Source organism: Dipodomys spectabilis, unplaced genomic scaffold (assembly GCF_019054845.1).
Source record: "Dipodomys spectabilis isolate Male_0828 unplaced genomic scaffold, ASM1905484v1 ptg000132l, whole genome shotgun sequence".
NCBI classification, from domain to species: Eukaryota; Metazoa; Chordata; class Mammalia; order Rodentia; family Heteromyidae; genus Dipodomys; species Dipodomys spectabilis.
The window spans coordinates 3585989-3604702 of NW_024870809.1; the positions used below are offsets into that span (position 1 = coordinate 3585989).

The following is an 18714-nucleotide window of genomic DNA, read 5'->3' on the forward strand; positions in this document are numbered from 1 at the left end:
TTGGTTTAGTTAATTCCTAGGTATTTTATGTTTTGTGAGGCTGTTACGAATGGAGTTACTTTCCTGATTTAATCACGCTTTTCTCATTGTTGGCATACAGAAAAGCCATTGATTTTTGAGGGTTAATTTTATACCCTGCTACTTTGCCTAAGTTTTGAATCAGCTTGAGTAATTTGGGAGTGGAGTCCATGGGATTTTTTAAATACAAGATCATGTCATCTGCAAAGAGGGGGAGTTTTACTTCATCTTCCCCTATTTGGATCCCTTTTATGTTTACATCTTGTTTTAGGCATTCTAATAGTAAATTGAAGAGAAGTGGAGAGAGGGACATCCTTGTCTCATTCCTGAGTTAAGAGGAAATGGCTTTAGTTTTTAATCATTAAGTATAATGCTGGCTGTAGGTTTGTCATATACAGCCTTTATTATATTGAGGAATGTTCCCTGGATTCCTAGTTTTTCCAGAACCTTCATCATAAAGGGGTGTTGGATCTTGTCAAATGCTTTTTCTGCATCTATTGAGATAACCATGTGATTCTTATCCTTGGTCTTGTTGATGTGATGAATTATATTAATTGATTTGCTTATATTGAACCAGCTTTGCCTCCGTGAAATGAATCCTTTTTGATCGTGGTGTATGATTTTGTGGGTGAATTGTTGAAGTCGATTGGCCAAAATTTTGTTGAGAAGTTTCGCATCAATGTTCATCCAAGAAATGGGTCTATAGTTCTCTTTCTTTGATGAGTCTCTGCCTTGTTTTGGGATGAAGGTTATGATGGCATCATAGAATGAGTTCGTTAGTGAACTTTCTCTTTCAATTTCATTGAAGAGTTGAAGGAGTATTGGTGTGAGCTCTGCTTTGAAGGCTTTGTAGAATTCCTCTATAAATCCATCTGGTCCTGGGCTTTTCTTGGATGGGAGGTCTCTTATTGCTGTTTCTATTTCAATGCTTGATATGGACCTGTTAAGATGGTTTAACTCATCTTGGTTTAGTTTCGGCATGTTGATATTTGTTAGGAAAAGGTCCATTTCTGCCAAGTTCTCAATCTTATTAGCATAAAGTGTTGAGAAATATTCCCTTATAATATTCCGAATCTTGATTGTGTGTGTGGTGATGTTTCCATTCTCATTTCTGAGTTTATTTATTTGGGTGTGTTCTCTTCTTTTTCTGATGAGATTTGCTAAAGCCTAGAATTATTGAACAACAAGGTTCCAAATCATGAACAAAACTTGCTAACTTGATCCTATTACATTTTAGCTACTTAAAATTGTCATTGCTTTAAAATAAGTTGAATTACACTGGTATAAAAATTGGCCTTTCAAGCCAGGCGCTGTGGCTCACGCCTGTAATCCTAGCTACTCAGGAGAGTGAGATCTGAGGATCACGGTTCAAAGCCAGCCCTGGCAGGAAAGTCCGTGGAACTCTTATCAATAAACCACAAGAAAACCGGAAGTGGCACTGTAGCTCAGGTGGTAGAGTGCCAGCCTTGAGCTGATTTGCTGAGGGACAGTGCTCAGGCCCAGAGTTCAAGGCCCACAACCGACCAAAAAAAAAATTGGCCTTTCACTGGTTTATTTTGAACATAAAGCACAAAATTGCTGACTTGTATCACTGAAGTAGGTAATGTATGTGACTTTAACATATGTTTTCTTTTAATGAAAAAGCTAGAGCTATATTCAAAATGTACTTTCATTAAAGGAGGCCTTGCACTACTAATAAAAAAGCAGATGATAACAAACAGTGGTCAAGATGGAGAGAAATTAGAACCCTGATACATTGCTGGTAGCAGTACAGAATTATTACAGCTATTGCTGTATAATCCTCAAAAAGATAGAATTACCTTTGTGTATACCCATTTCCACTCTAGTATCTTCTACCCAAAAAATGAAGCATGTTTTATTAAAAGTTATGTACAAATTATTCAGAATACCTAAAAGTGGACACAGCCCAAAAGTCCATTCATCTACGGTGTATTCATACAATCGGAGATCATTAGGTACAGTAGAAAGAATATGTATTCAAATGTATTTTTCTTTGATGCGATTGTTTCTAACACATTTATAAGATTATTTCTTTGTTGCTTTGTATGTCCCTCCCCCACGGTATAACCCCTGCTTTCACTGTATTTGATGTTGGTATAATTTGTTGGTATAATTGAGGGGAAGGGAAAAAACAAATCATTTAAATAGGATACAGGTGGACCCATTGCAACAATGAGATGTACAAGGCATTATGTCGAAAAACGAACTTTTGAACTTTGGTGGGGGGGGGGGGATGGGAAGGGATGGGAAGGGGAAACAAAGGAGGAGGTTACAATGCTTGATAAGAAATATACTCATTATTTTGCCCATGTAATTGTAACCCCTCTGTACAGTATTTTCACAATAAAAAAGAAAGAATGAATGAAGTACTGATTCATGCCAAGTGAAAGAAACCTGACATAAAACACAATGTCAGTATATGAGGCTCCTTGCACAAAGTACCCAGAATAGGCCAACCATAAAGGAAAAGAGATTTGTGGTTGCCAGGAGCCTTAGAATGGAAAGAGTTTACAGTGAATGAATGAATAAATAAATAAATGACTATAGAATTTCTTTTTGAAGTGATGAAATGTAATTTTGAGTAGTGGTGATGGTTATACAACTGTGAATATACTAAAAAGCATTAAATTGTATACTTTTAAAAGTGTATTTTGTACTATGTAAATTATATCTCTGTAAGACTGTTGTATATAAAAACTTTAGTGAGTGTATTACTACAACTATCTGAAATGATAAGGGTATTAAGTTATATTTTATATCAGGGGCCAAAAGAGGGAAGAATAAGGAGTTAGGGAATATGCAAATTTCTGAACAGGGATGGTAATGCTGGTTGTACAACAATGTTGTATGTATTTCAAATTGGTTAAAATGTTGTTTTGTGCATATTTTGCCACAGTGAAAATCCATAACACCAAAAATCAAATTTTATAATATCCTAATATTTAAGGCATTTATCCTTTCTTTTATTTCTTTTTAAGCAGAAAAACTAAAAATGTGATTGGTCTTTTACTTTTTATGCCTGTGATACTTCTGGATGGTGTTTTAGAATTTTTCTTCATCTGTATGTATGTAGAGGATGTGATTATACATACACTTACATATACATGATTTTTTTCTTGGGTTTGAATGAGAATTTGAAAGTATTTTTAAGGAAGATAAAAGAAGCTAAACCATAGGTAATTTATGGTGTTAAATTATACAATAGTTTTTTTTCTTTCTTGCTATTGTTTCATACATGGATTCTTAAATCCAAGGATTCTAGAATTTAATTTTAACAAATGGGGACATATACAGACACATATGAATGTATATGTAGTATGTGGTCACATAAGCTATTGAGTTTGAGCCATGGACTATTTAATCATCTAAATTAGAAAGATAGGGTGGGAAGTATAGTTCAGCATTATTATGCTAGCTTAACAAGTGCACATCCTTGAGTTCAAAATATCCAATATAACCAAAATACAAATTTAAAACTTGAGTTGCATTATTTTTATTTTATTTATTTTAATTTTGTGCCTATACTGGGGTGTAAACTCAGGGCCAGGTGCATTTCCTAAACTTTCCAAGGCAGATGCTCTACCACTTGAACCACAGCCTTACTTCTGGCTTTTTTGCTGGTTAATTGGGAGTAAGAGTCTTACTGAATTTTCCTGCCAGGGAAAGCTTCAAACTGTGATCTTCAGATGTCAGTCTCCTGAGTAACTAGGGTTGTAGGCCAGTGATTCCCAGCTCGAGTTCCTTCATTCTTAATCTCAAATTTACTAATTCCATAAGTGGGGGAGGGAGGGAGGGAAAGAAAAATGGAGAAAACGAGGGAAAATGTGACACTGTTCAAAAACAAATGTACTTACAAGAGAAACAAAAAAAGCACATAGTACATTTTAAATATGTTAAAAACAATAAATATGTTAAAAACAATAGCAAGAAAGGAAAAAAAAACACTTGTGTCCCTATCTTGGGTTCATTTCACTTAACCTCATCTTATATGGTCGTATGTACATAGGTTTTGACCTTTTCTGCTTGTCCTTGTATATTCTTCCCCCACAGTATAACCTCTTTTCACTGTATTTGATGCCAGTGCCCTGCATCTTGTATATACATTTTTCTAATTTGGGGAGGGGAAGGGAAATAACAAAATGCTGAAATAAGGATACAGGTTGACCCATTTTAACAATGAGATGTACAAGACAGTATGTTGAAAACGAACTTTACAACTTGGTGGGGAGGGGAGTTGGGGAGGTGGGGAGGAGAGGTATGGTAGGGGAAAAACAAAGGAGGAGGTAACGATACTCCATAGGAAATATGCTCACTACCTGACTTACATAATTGTACCCCCTCTGTACATCACCTTTACAATAACAATAAAAAAGAAAAAAAAAGAAAAAAATTATACAATAGTGAAATGCTGTTTTCAGAGAACAAGTTACCACAGTTTCCTGATTTCTTTGTTAACCTTGAATAGGAAAAACATCTACCTAAAAGAATTTTCTTTTATATAGCAGGATAGAGTGAACACCAAAATGCACTGAAAACACAAACACAGTGGATGAGTTTCAGATTCTGAAGGAAGGGAAGGAAAGTGAAAAAAAAGAAAGGAAATTAATCAATGAGAAACTTTATTATACTGCAAAGCAAGTTCTAGGATCTTAGTTTGTAACTTTTACAGCTTAATATGTGAAACCCTTTTCTAAATTTGGCTGCTACATTTGAACCTAGGTCGTAGTGCCAGTAATATAGGAGACAATCAGAGGTGTGTTTGTTTTCCCTTATCAGGAAGTATATGTGTGTGTGTGTATGTGTGTGTGTGTGTGTGTATGTGTGTTCTACTGTTTCAGAAAGAATCATGGCCTTCCAACATTTTTGTTCTTACACTAAGCACTTGATTAAAGGATCCAATCAGAGCTGATTCACCAAAAGTCCAATGATGGGATTAATGGTTTCTAATCATACTTTCATATCTTCAATTAGCCCTATTTCCTGTAGTTTCACAAATTTTGAGTTATATATAAGTTATCCTTTATAGGAGGCATGAAATCCTTGCATTTTTAGTGTATAATTTGCATGATTTTTTCTTTGATTTTATAACTTGAAAGATAAAAATTTTTTATTTTTTTTAGCTCATTGTCATTCTATGGTAACTGGCCAACTTAGTATAAGTTTTATTTTACAGTTTGATTACGTGTACTTTTGCCCCTCCCTCAGTCTTCTAACAAGTTCCCCTCAGTCTGGTTTCTATTCTTCTCAAATGTAAAATAAAGCATTCTCAGATTCTACAAGTAACACGGAAAGACATCAAGAAATTGCTGGGCAAGAAATATAATTGATTATTCACTCTTTACAATTTTAGTGTTCACAGTACGCAATCCATTTTCACTATCTATGGAATGAAAAAAAATGGTAACTTCTAAAGTCCTTCTGGCTTTTGAGTATATCTTAAGATTATTGACACTTTGGATACTTGACTGATTTATCTCAATCTCTTACTTTTTCAAATGATTGAATATAAAATTTGGAACTTCATAGCCAGTGATTTCTTTAATATTTGCTTTGTTCCCAACAGTGCCCTTAAAGATAGCCGTTTCCCCCCAATGACAAGGGATGAGCTGCCACGGCTTTTCTGCTCAGTGTCTCTGCTCACTAACTTTGAAGATGTCTGTGATTATTTGGACTGGGAGGTAAGGCTATAGAAAATTACGAAAGCAAAATGAAGGTAACTCCTGAGTAGATGTTAAACACTATGTCCAGAAAATTATTCTTTTGGCTCATTCTCATAGATATAACTCACTATTGCATAATGGAATACAAGTAAAGTATTTCTTAAATGGCAAAGTGCCATGTGTTGTTTTAATCCCTAAATGAATATGGTCTTCATTTTTTTATCCTACCACCTCACCTGAGCACTTTATAAAAAATGTTAATAATTAGTAAGAAGGACTGACTGGAATTTATTTTTCTTTGTATTTCCATTCCAGTGCATTCTGGTTTAATGGCCACCAATTTTTTAGGTAATCAGAGGATACATTTTTGAAGTAAGAGCTATTTAGGATTGTATATCTCTCAGGGAAATGATCTCATGATGACAAAGTATTAGTTACTTATAATTAAATAATGTGAATTTATTCTTGGCTACCTTAGTTTATGTACTTAAACATACAACTATATCTAGAGTATCTCTCTGCTTTTGTAAATACCAGATTATATTGATCTTATTTTTATTCTTCTATAGTGGTGGGATCAGCTTGCTAATAGATTTGAGGGTTGACACCATTATTTGCTTTGGTGATTAAGAGAATGGAATTGAGTGTACATCTAGAAAAATTTATATGTACACATATTCCCAAATTACTGAATGCTTACTCAGTAGACTATGCTTTGTGCTTCATGTACAGAAGTGGGAAGAGTTTGATCCCCACCATGGAGTCCCTTTCAGTGCAGCAGCAGAGAAAAACTGCATAAGCAAAATAGAAGAAAATAAAGGATATGAGAATGAAACAAGGGATTCATTTTCTCTTACACCATTCCTAAATGACATTATTGTATCATTATGCTATAACATGTTTTCTTTTTGCTGCTTGTTTTAGAAGGGCCATCCCCAGTGGTAACTGAGACATTTTGCCTTGTGGCTAGATCACCATCTACACAGTTAATTGGACTTGAAATTTATTTTTGGCTTTGCCCTGATTCCATGTGAGACTTTAGACACTTTCTCTGTTTACAGAACAAGATATTTGTAAAGTTCTTGATATTCATTTAAAAAACCCCTGTTAGAACTTGCCTTTATTGACTAGGATGAAAGAGTCTCTTCTGGGTTTTATGGTGGGAGTTTGGAGCCATATCAGAATATGATAACATTTTACCTTTTTTGTAATGGAAGAAAAAAAATTCATAGTGTTGATTCTAGCAAAGATGGAATGTATAAGATCATTTGCAGAACTAGAATGTCCCGATTTGTGTTTTCCTTGGTAAGTTATATTGTTGTTATTTGGCTTTTCCCCTTCCTCTCAGATGAGATATTGCTATATAGCCTAAACTGTCCTTATGATCTTCCTGCCTCAGCCTCCAGAGTGCTGAGATTCTAAGCATGAGCGATCACACCCAATCCTCAGATTTTCTTAGAATAAATCTACTAAAATTATGGGAAAATTCCCCAGTACTTTATTTTTAAATAATCTTAAATCAGGTCCCCTACTTATATACATTATAGTTTAGATGGTTCTTTTACTGCTTCAAGGCCTTTGTTTCCTTTTTCTAGCTAGAATTTTATTTCTGCTTTCTAGATTTCAGGGGACAGTGTCTTCATAATATGAGTGGGGTAGGTGACAATAAGGACAGAAGCCTGGCATCTGAAGTATGACTAAGTTATAAAACACATTGGCTCTTACTGGTAGCCAATGAATTAGAAATACTGTCTGGGCACATGGCTTATGCATGTGTATGTTTCTTCTGTGGATGTATATTGTGTGTGTGTGTGTGTGTGTGTGTGTGTGTGTGTGTGTGTGTGTGTTTCAAGAGAAGGGGAAAGGGAGATTGCAGCAGCTGTTAAATAGGTATGGGTAAGCACAAAAGACACTGTTGTCTTCTTGAGCTCAATTCAAGTACTATCTACAGCAGAAACTGTCCTTCAGATATATCAGTTTTCTGTTAAGTGGATGAGAAGTAAAGACATAAGAGTCAGTACTCTTTCAGGTGTGATTGTTCCTCTTTGAACACTTGCTGCCACCTTGAATTTCTCAAAGGTCCTATTTTGCTTCTGTTTAGTTTTGTGTATTTGATGTATTATTTGGGGCTAAATATTTCTTTTAAGTAATACTCTCTTGTTGAAACTAAACACATATTTTTGTATGTTTAGATATACGCATTTGAAAGTGAATTAGGTGTTGCTAGACTGGCTATACTAGGAAGAAAAGATTTTCCCTTTCAGCTATTTATCATTGTTTCAATTAAAAAATATTTAAGCACAAAAGTAATTTGTCACATTTTAAACTCCAAAAAATGTGAGTTGGAGCCAGTACTGTTGGCTCATGCCTGTAATCCTAGCTACTCAGGAGACTGCAACCTGAATTGTGGTTTGAAGCCAACCCAGGCAGGAAAATCTGTGAGACTCATTTCTACTAAACTACCAAAAAAACCCAGAAAAGGAGCTGTAGCTCAAATGGTAGAGCACTCGCCTTCAGCCAAAGAAGGTTAGGGACGATGCACAGGCCCCTAATGAATTCAAGCTCTAGGACCAGCACCAAAAAATTGTGAGTTGGTCTTTTTCTAATTTAATATATATTTTTTATTGTAAAGATACTGTACAGAGGCGTTACAATTACATGAGTAAGGTAATAAGTAAATTTCCTATCTATCATTGTTACCCCCTCCTTTGTTTTCCCCTACCACCCCTTTACGCCCTACCTCCCCAAGTTCTCCCTCCCTCCCCCCCAAAGTTGTAAATGTAAAGTTTGTTTTCAACACAGTGTATTGTACATCTCATTGTTACAATGGATCAACCTGTATCCTTATTTCAACATTTTGTTATTTCCCTTCCCCTCCCCAAATTAGAAAAATGTATATACAAGATGCAGGGCACAGAATCAAATACAGTGAAAACAGGGGTTATACCATGGAGGGAGAACATACAAAAGAAACAAAAAAAAAATCACATAGTATATTATAAGTACATTAAAAACTAAAGCAAGAAAGATAAAATCTCTTAGGTCCCTATCTTGGGGTTCATTTCACTTAGCATCATCTTTTATGGTTATATGTACGTAGCTTTTGAACTTCTCTGCTTGTCCTAGACATATACTAGTTATTGCAAATAAGGGAGACCATGGAACCTATGTTTCTTTGGGCCTGGCTTACTTCACTTAATACAACTTTTTCCCAAGTCTTTCCTTTTCCTGACAAATGGGGCAATGTCATTCTTTCTGATGGAAGCATAGAATTCCATTGTGTATACATACCACAATTTCTTGATCCATTCATCTACTGAGGGGCATCTGGGTTGGTTCCATATCTTAGCTATAGTAAATAATGCTGCAATAAACATAGTTGTGCTGGTGGCTTTAGTATGGCCTTGTTTGTGATAATTTGGGTAAATGCCTAAAAGTGGGATTGCTGGGTCACAGTGGAGTCTTTTGAGGAGTCGCCATACTTCTTTCCAGAGTGGTTGAACAAGTTTACACTCCAACCAACAATGCAGTAGGGTTCCCTTTTGGCCACATCCCCTCCAGCACCTGTTGTTATTAGATTTCTTGATTATAGCCATTCTAACTGGGGTGAGGTGGAATCTCAATGTTGTTTTGATTTGCATTTCTTTTATGGCTAGGGAAGTTGAGCATTTCTTCATGTGTCTATTGGCCATCCTTTTTTACTCTTCAGAGAAGTTTCTCTTTAAGGGCTGGGAAGGTGGCTCAGTGGTAGAGCGCTTGCCTTGCATGCTCGAGGCCCTGGGTTCGATTCCTCAGCACCACATAAGCAAAAAGAAAAAGGCCAGAAGTGGCGCTGTGGCTCAAGTGGTAGAGTGCTAGCCTTGAGCTGAAGAGCTGAGGGACAGCACCCAGGCCCAGAGTTCAGGCCCCACGACTGGACCCAAAAAAAAAAAAAAAAAAAGAAGTTTCTCTTTAAGTCTTTAGCCCACTTATTTATCAGGCAATTGTTTCTTTGAGGATTTGGTTTTGGGGGATTTTTGAGTTCTAAGTATATTTTAGATGTGAGACCCTTGTCTGTTGTATGGCTACTGAAGATCTCCCAATCCGTGGGCTTTCTATTGATATTGCTAGCTATGTACTTTGCCATGCAGAAGCTCTGCAGTTTCATGCAGTCCCATTTGTCCAACCTTTCCTTGATTTGTTGTGTTTCTAGGTCTTTATTAAGAAACTTTTGGCCTGTACCAAGGAGCTCTAGAGTTTCTCCTATTCTTTCCTGTAATGTCCATTTGGAGTTGATTCTGGTGCAGGGTGATAGAGAAGGATCTAGCTTTAGTTTTCTGCAGATGTTTAACCAATTTTCCAGCACCATTTACTGAAGAGGCTGTCTTTCTTCCATTCTCTTTTTTTAGGTGGTTATAAATGTACCATTTTGGTTGAAAATAGAACTCATTTATTGGGGAATGATATTCTAAGGTTTTCTTTGATAATTCTGAGAAAAGCATGGCTACTTTAAACATAGAGTGCTAAATTGGAATTATATACTTACACAGTTCTACTTGTAGATATATGCCCAAATGAATTGAAAACAGATATTGGAACAAAAACTGAATATTACTTAGTCATAAGAAATTAAGTACTGATGCACACTAGAAAATTAATAGACTTTGGAAAAAGTTATGTTGAGTGAAAGAAACCAGACTCAAAGGCCACATATTTTATGATTCTGTTTATACAAACTATCTCAGAGTTGACATATCCACAGAGAGAGAAAGCAGATTCATTATTTCTAGAGTTTGAGGATGAATGAGAAGTGACTGCCTAATGGGCAAAGAGTTTCCATTTGCAGTGATAAAATAGTTCTGAAATTAGATAGTGGTGGTAGTAGTTGCAAAATACTTTGAGTATATTTAATGCCACTGAATTACATGCTTTAAAATGAGGGTCAAGTATGATGGTACACATTTGTAAGCCCAGCACTTGGAACATGAAGGAAGAGGAGTGTCAGTTTAAGGCCAGCCTAGGATTACATAGTGAAAACCTGCCTCATAAACGCCCCCCTGCAAAAAAATTAAGGTGGTAAATTTTATGTTTTGTGTATTTCATCAGAATAAAAAAATGGAAAATAAATTTATATACACACACTGACCGTCCATAGTAATATTAATTTACTGGAAAAGAAAGCTGCAAACATTCAAAAGTATAAAGAAATGTAAGCCATTCATAATTATATCATTCTTATATAACTACTTTTAACATTTTAGAATGCAGTCAGAATCTCAGTGTCTGAATTCTCCATGCATGGACCCAACCAACTATAGGTGGAAGTTATTTGGAAAAATATTACATCTATACTGAATATGTAGATACTTTTTTGTCTTTTCATTATTTCCCATACAGTATAGCATATAACAACTATTTACATATCATTTATATTGTATATATATGTATATATATATATATATAGTAAATAACCTAGAAATATTGGATGTATATAGGTAATTTTTGAATAGTGTAACGTTTTATATAGGAGATTTGCTTGAGTGTCTTCATATTTTGGCATCCTGTAGGGGTGTCAAAGGGACAACTATATTTCTTTCCATACTTAATCTGTGTCTTTGTATCAATAAATTTGCATATATGGTTATGTATCTGAGATCATGTTGAATACAGTTACTATTTAAAAGATTTGGAAGTCTTTGTGATTCAGCTTATATGTAAATTATGCTATGATCTTCTTGTATTTTGATGGATCTACATTACAAAAGTATACATTCACTTTGAGAAATTTCACACTGACAAATAATTCCAACTTTTTTCCCACCATAATATATCCCATTCACAGTAAATATCTAATATTAACCTGACATGCAAAGTTTCATATATGTTTATGCCACAGTGGAAAACAGTATCATTGGACAATTGTAATAGAGAATTTTAAAGTTAGTGATAGATAATGAGTTTGTTTTGTAGAAGCAGAAAGTTCTGTCATAGAGCTTCTCTTGTGGAAATATGGCTTGAGGTTTGACCCCCAATGGTAAAGTGTGTTACTGCAGTAGAATTCCTAATTAGAGTGATAAAAATACTCAGACCAAGGCAGAACGAGGGCAGAATCTAGACATCTTAAAGCACAGAGGTAGGTAACTTCACTAACAAGAAAGACATCCTTGTGGTCATGAGAATGATAAACATGACTGGTGGTAATAGTCACTTAATTTTCAGATCATCAGGAAAACAATTGGATTGCCACAGGGCTGGCTACCACCTTTCTGTCTTTTTCAATGAAGGTTAAATTTAGCACAGTCTGTTTGGAGTTCTCCTTTGGTAATATGTCTCAAGTTTTATAATGAAACTTAGGAAAGTAAGATTTACTTTAGACTTTGTTTTAGGGACTAGAGTGGCTTCTCTTAGGATACAAGAAATCTTTGGTAAATGATTTCAAAAATAGAATATTTTCAAGACAGTATTGAATTGATAGAATGACGCTTCTGTATGTTCTGTAATATCTATAGGTAGCTTCTAAGGAATGAGTAATTACTAAAGATAGCACCTCCACCTACACCTTGTGCCATACAGAAAAGTTGGAGGACTGTCACCCTTCCCAAGAATTGCTGATCATTGCATACATCATGATCTGCTTATTTCCCTGGTGATTATGAAGATGAAGAGTGAATAATTGGGAAAATAGTCATTAACTTATAAATTGGCCTAAGAGGATAATCAAATGAAAAAAATTGTTACCCACTAGGGAGAAATCCAACATGATCTATCTTGTATTTGAACACAAAAAAGTATTGCTTTTATTCTGTGTTCTTCAGTTGACAGTGTTATCTTAATTCTGAATGACAGGATGATTGACAGACATAGTGCTTTAGAAAGAAAGAAGCTCATACAACATGTTGGAGGTCTCCAAAATGGCATATAGCCTGGAATTAATACAGTGAAACATTTGGGAGCTGTGTTTCTTTTCAAACATCTAAAAGGATATATAATCAGTGACATTACAATGGGTGGAGTTTGACTTCAAGAGTGATTCTAGGTGTGTCACCTCACAGCTGCTCATTTTCAGGATGATGTAAATGAATAAGCTTTTGTTTGTAGAAGAACTTGTATGGCAAGTATGCCACCCATGATTTGTGGAAGCTAATGTAGCACATTGCTGACAGAAGTCAAAATATTTTCTAAATTGTAATCAGGCATCTTTTACTTCTGAGCTTTAGAGGAGATCATTTGGAGGCATGACAGAGAAATGTTTTCTGTATTCTAAAGTAGATGCTTAGATTATGTTTCAATAGATTAATGACTTTCACAAATCTGAAGGTATTTTTCCTCTAGCTCCCTTCATCACTGTTTCTTGGGCAGTATATTATAGTCTAAGCACAGAGTATTAGTTCTTTTTAGTGGTATACAACACCCATGTTGGGTGGTGCTGGCCAGTAGGATTTTTGTGTGATAAATCTGTCCATAGACTACAAAGCTAGATTACATCCAAGTCTCTAGTCTCTCTCTGTCCCTAACATATCCAAACATTTGTCATTGTACATGAGGCTTGTGGACGCCTGGTACTCAGAGAGCTGTACTTCACATTAAAAGCAATCTCTAATGCACACCTCTTGAGCAATCACAGCTCCATTTCTGACGTATTTGCTTGCAGTTAATAATAGGGCTCTTTTGTAACAACCTTCATGAGAATAAACAGATGAGATGAATAAATTGGCTACAATCATTATCTTTCATATATTTTAGAAGCTAATGTTCTCCTTTTCACACTCACTCCCTTCATAAAGGTTTGCATGATTTAGCTCCTCTTAATGTACTCCTGAAACAGATTTTTCCATTCATACACAGATGGTTAGCATGACTCACAAAGTCACCAAGTGAAAGGACTTCTAGTTATATGTATACATTCTGTTTCTTCCCTCAGTTGTTTTTCCCCAACTATGATGTTCATCATATTTTGCCTCTGCTCTGCCTTAAGATTCCCGCTTTTTTATTTTTTAAATATAGGTATCAAGATCTAGAATTTTGTGTAAGACAGCATTTTGGGTAATTTAATCTTTGTCTTGATGCTCTTAAGTTAAATGCTTTTTCAAAGGCTGTGGGACATTGGGAAAGGGATGCTTTGTGTTTCCTAGCCATATACAAAGAATATGCTGTGCATCAACAAGGTAGTGTATAAGAAGACTGGTGGAGAAACAAACCATAAAAATAACATAACTTCTGAGAATGTGATGTAGTGCTTAAAAATGCCTATTAGCTATTAGTACCCATAAAGAAGTGGGCATGTTAGTTCATCCTCAGGCCTCTCTCCCTTCCTAAATTCGACTCGTGTGTTTACAGCTTGCATGTGTCCCCAGCATTTAATAAAAATAGTCATGAATTTGGGGAACAAGGAGAGTTGGGCTTAGTTGCCAATTGCCACTTCCCAGCTCTGTGACCTTTTCTGGGCCTCAGGAAGCTAAAAACTTGGACTAGGCAATACCTAAGGACTCTGGACTCCCACAAAATATTATTCTGTGACAAACTACCTTCTCTAAAATGGCTTTGGTTTCAATTATATCCAAAGGACTAATCACCAGTAGCCATTTAGAAGTCATAAGAAGAGAGCCCTAAATTTAAAAATGACCATTTTCAAATTAAATATAGACAGCAAGAAAAACATAGTCCAGTGTTTTAATGATACATTCTAGATTTCTTTTCCATAAAATAAGTCTGTCTGGGAAGGAAAATATTTTGTCATTAATACCTCTATTTTATTACTATATCTTGGTTTAAGTCGATATTACATATCTAAGTATAAATGAAACAAATACACTTTATAAGGACTCACTACAGTGCTTCTTTATCTTCTTCATAACTTCAAGATTAATTTATTTTAAAAGCAAATTTTGGGCCAGTCCTGGGGCTTGAACTCAAGGCCTGAGTGCTGTTCCTGAGCTTTTTTTTTCTGCTCAAGGCTAGCACTCTACCACTTGACCCATATCTTGACTCCCAGCTTTCTTGGTACTTAATTGGAGGTAAGTCTCACAGACTTTTCTACCTGGGCTGGCTTCAAGCTGTGATCCTCAGCTCTCAGCCTCCTGACTATCTATGATTACAGGCATGAGCCATTGGCATCCTGCTAAGATGAATTTATTTACATAAATTTATCCATGTAACTTTTTATTAATAAGTCCCTTTTGTAAACTGAGCGAAACCGTACTGAGTCAGATAATCAATGTACATTTATAACATGAATAAGATTTTTCTTAATTTCTTATCAGGAAAGCATTACTTCATATTGAGTATGATTGTCAAGAGATTTTTCTGTCCCCCTTCCCTAACCTTGGAGAAGGAAACTAGGTCACATTTCCAAGTTTTGAGAAAAATGTATTACTTTGCTTTTCTTGAGTGTAAATTCACTTTCTTTCTCATTCCTTTTTTTCTTCTTTTCCCAAAACTAGTAGGATGCATTTTTGTAACTTTTGATGAAAAGTAAGCTCTTTATTTAAAGGTCATCTCTGTTTTCTGAATTTTACTTGAGAAGTTCAGGATGTTTAATTTTTATAGAATGCTTATTATAATTAATCATTACAGAGAATTGAACTTTTTCTAAAATCATACTCTAAGCTGTCACTAGTTCTTTGCAAAACCATACAGGATGAACACTTTGATTGCAAATGATATGTAAACATGTTTGGCTTCATAGCCTTTCAAAGCAGCTTTTCATTAGGCTTGCTTTATTTAACATCTTAGTAATTTTTAAAAAGTTCACAGGGGGTGATTATTACATATTTTAGGTATTTAAAATCTGTGCGGCAGCTATTAGTTAAAATAAATGTTATCAGATTGTTGTTCAGTGGCCTTTGTGAATAAATTGGCAGACTTGTTTTCCTGATAGACAAGATGTCTAAGTCTCCTACATGAATCAAAATTGGCACTAATTAGGCCTTTAGTAAGCTCTGCAACAGCCAAGAATTCGTCCATGGAGACTGAACTAAATTTCTAAGCTAAAGGTGACTAATTTGCTGGGATCTTAGATCAGAGCAACACATGTATTTTGGTCAAGAGGACCTTTGTAATTATTTTCACAAAATAGCAAGAAAAAATAACTCAGCTGAGGTGGATGATGAGCATTTTTATAGTAAAATATGTTAAAAGGCTGTGTTCAAGTAACCTTTGGATAGATTTTTAATCAATTATCCTTCTTGATTTATGTTTCTAATATTTAGTGTGAAAAGCTGATCAAAGTAGATACATAAAGATAATTATAAGAATTTTTCTTAAAATGGATAAAACAGTCTAAAATGTAGTTCTTGAAGATATCTTAGTTGGTTCAGGAGAAAAAGATTTTGTCATTAAGATAAAAGTTATCTCTAGGAGAAGTACAAGTTGTCATGTCAAAAACGAACTTTACAACTTTGGTGGGGGGGGTGGGGAGGATTGGGTGGGGGGGCGAGGAGCGGGGAGACTGGGAAGGGATGTGAAGGATAAACAAAGGAGGAGGCTACAATGCTTGATAAGAAATGTACTCATCATCTTGCCCATGTAATTGTAACCCCTCTGTACAGTATGTTCACAATAAAAATAAAATAAAATAAAATAAAAGTTATCTCTAGGTACTACTAGTATTACAGATCACCTTTTATTTTCTCCATTAGACTTTCTAAGAATGAAGCATATACATATACATACATATATCTGTGTATATATACATATATAGTAAGAATATGTAGAACTTGAGTAATTTTATAAACAGAAATTTTATGTGTATAGTTGTGTATGGTTTACAAAAGTAAAAGTTACCGATTCAAAAAAAGCAGAATTGCAGCAACACTATAGACTCTAACTTGGTCAGATTTTACATACCTGCAGAATTTTAGACTTGCCTCTCATACTGAGGGACAAAGTAAAATACCACAGCTGCAAGGACTTGATAGGAAGCTTTACATACTATGAAGTCTGAATGATTGTTTCTTAGTCTCAGGTTTGATGGAAAGGGATTGGTTGGTTAGGATCTAAACAAATCATTATCAGCTTCTGAAAATAAGCTCTTAAATTTTCTTGTCCAAATAATTATTATTCAAAAGTATAACTTGGAGTAGGCCCAAATTTGATCTATTTTCCTCCTGAGTGTTGAATTTGCTTTCTTGAAGTAAAGGAAGTCACTAGTTTAACAAGGCTGAATTAGGCTGGGGCAAGTTCTGGAAGATAAGTGCAGGAGGTCACCATGGTGCTTAGAGGATTTTGTGGTTTTCAGAGGGATAACACATGCAGTTTTTCCTACTAACTATATTAGAGACACCAGACTCTGAGTCAGTCCCATGGATTATCCAGTACAGTATTTTGTGGTTCCCTGAGCTGTTTTGTGAACACACAGGAGTGTCTTCAGTGATGCCAGCTTGAAAAGGTTACAGGGGATGCCAGATATCCTAGTTCCTCTCATTAGGAACTGAGTTCTTTCCTAAAGTTCAGAGAGACTAGCATATTGAGCCTGGCAGGTCATTCTTATGTAAATGGCCAGTAACTGGCTGTGTGATTACAAAACATATTATGCCAAACAATTTCTTCCAGAAATACATGTCAAACCATTTTGATTCTTTGACCTCTTGATACTTTTCATGTTTTTCAAGATGAATTCACTGAAAATGAATAGAATGAACTATAGCCCTATTGTTACAGAGAAACCCAGAATTTGGTCCTGAAATGGGGGAAGATGGGACTGACTGTGGCATTGGCTGAGACACAATTCCACTTAAGGAAAGAAATTGCTTCTTTTGGCCAGGATATGATCAGAAATAGATTTAAGCTTTGAGGGTCACAACTGTGGAGGTAATTGTGGACCCAAATGGTCAAAGGTCTGCATGGAGCCCACTCAACTGCACCAGAGCACATTTTATCCACATTTATTGCTTTTAGCCAGATGATTCTTTTTCCCCCCATGTTTCAACCTCTTCAGATTGTTAGCTTGCTGATTAGGCTCACAAGTAAAAGTGAGACCCTTTGGTGGCATTGCTAGCAGATTGCAGGACTAGCACTTGCCTTATAGACAAAGTAGGGTATATTAAGCTTTGACTATGCAATTGTGATGAGTGTAATATGGACTGTATATTGTAATGGGGTAGAAGAGGGCACATTTTTAATGCTCTTGTATTGAGGGTCGCTGCATTAGGGGATAATAGTTTTAAGTGAAGCCATGTTTATAATAAGAGGAAAGATAGCAAGGATAAATGAAATCTGCAGACAGTCTCTGAGCTTCATTAAGGCCATTATTTATAATCTCTTCTACCAAACGTTTTACTATGTAGCAAAATTGATTAATTTGCATATATCTCTTTCCTGTGTGCCCATGTGCTCTCTGGTAGAGTAGTAAAAATATAGAGAAATGGATAAGAGAGGAAAGTGGATGGGGCTGAGGCCAGGTTGAGTGGGGAAGCATAATCCCCCAAACTGGATAATCAAGCACAGAATAATCAAGATATATTTGAGGGTCTTAACATTGATCTTGATATTTAATCATTCTGAAAAATGTAAAAAAATACCCAAAAGATTGTGCAATAGCATTAATAAAAAAAACACTTGCTATGGAATGGTTCCACAAAAATATGGCTTTCTTTTTATCATGAAATATGAATCTGTTGAACTGGTCTTAATATTCTCTCAGCACACACAGAGCTCTTAATTCCATATCCTCTTATCTATAAGTCCTACATTTAATTTAGTACCATTTGAGTTGATTTATAGCTCTGCTTAGCAAAAGTATAGTCTTGATTAAAACAGTATTATTACAGCTGAAGGATTTTGAAAGCATTTTTTTCTCAGACCTTGTAATAATTTTGAAAATGACCTGTGGACTCTCATAGGCTAGATTTGCAAGTCTCCAGGTTTTGCTCACTTGGCTGTACTTTCGTTAGTGGTAGTATTAAGTAGTGGTATGTTTGTTGACATAGTTTTTCTAGATCTTTCCATTTGTCATTAAAAATACAAAGTTATTTTGGTAGAATTTTAGAGCAGATTTACTTCAAGGAATCCTAGCTCCCTAGTTAGCTAATCTCTTATC

General features: G+C 35.3%; 1 protein-coding gene across 1 annotated transcript in view; it reads left to right on the forward strand.

Moving 5' to 3' along the window:
- Positions 1–18714, forward strand: part of Ammecr1 (AMMECR nuclear protein 1) — a 133355-nt gene that overhangs the window by 103892 nt on the left and 10749 nt on the right. The window contains exon 3 of the mRNA XM_042690054.1: positions 5603–5717. Within this exon, the coding sequence (XP_042545988.1) occupies positions 5603–5717 (115 nt within the window). The remainder of the gene's footprint in view (positions 1–5602; positions 5718–18714) is intronic.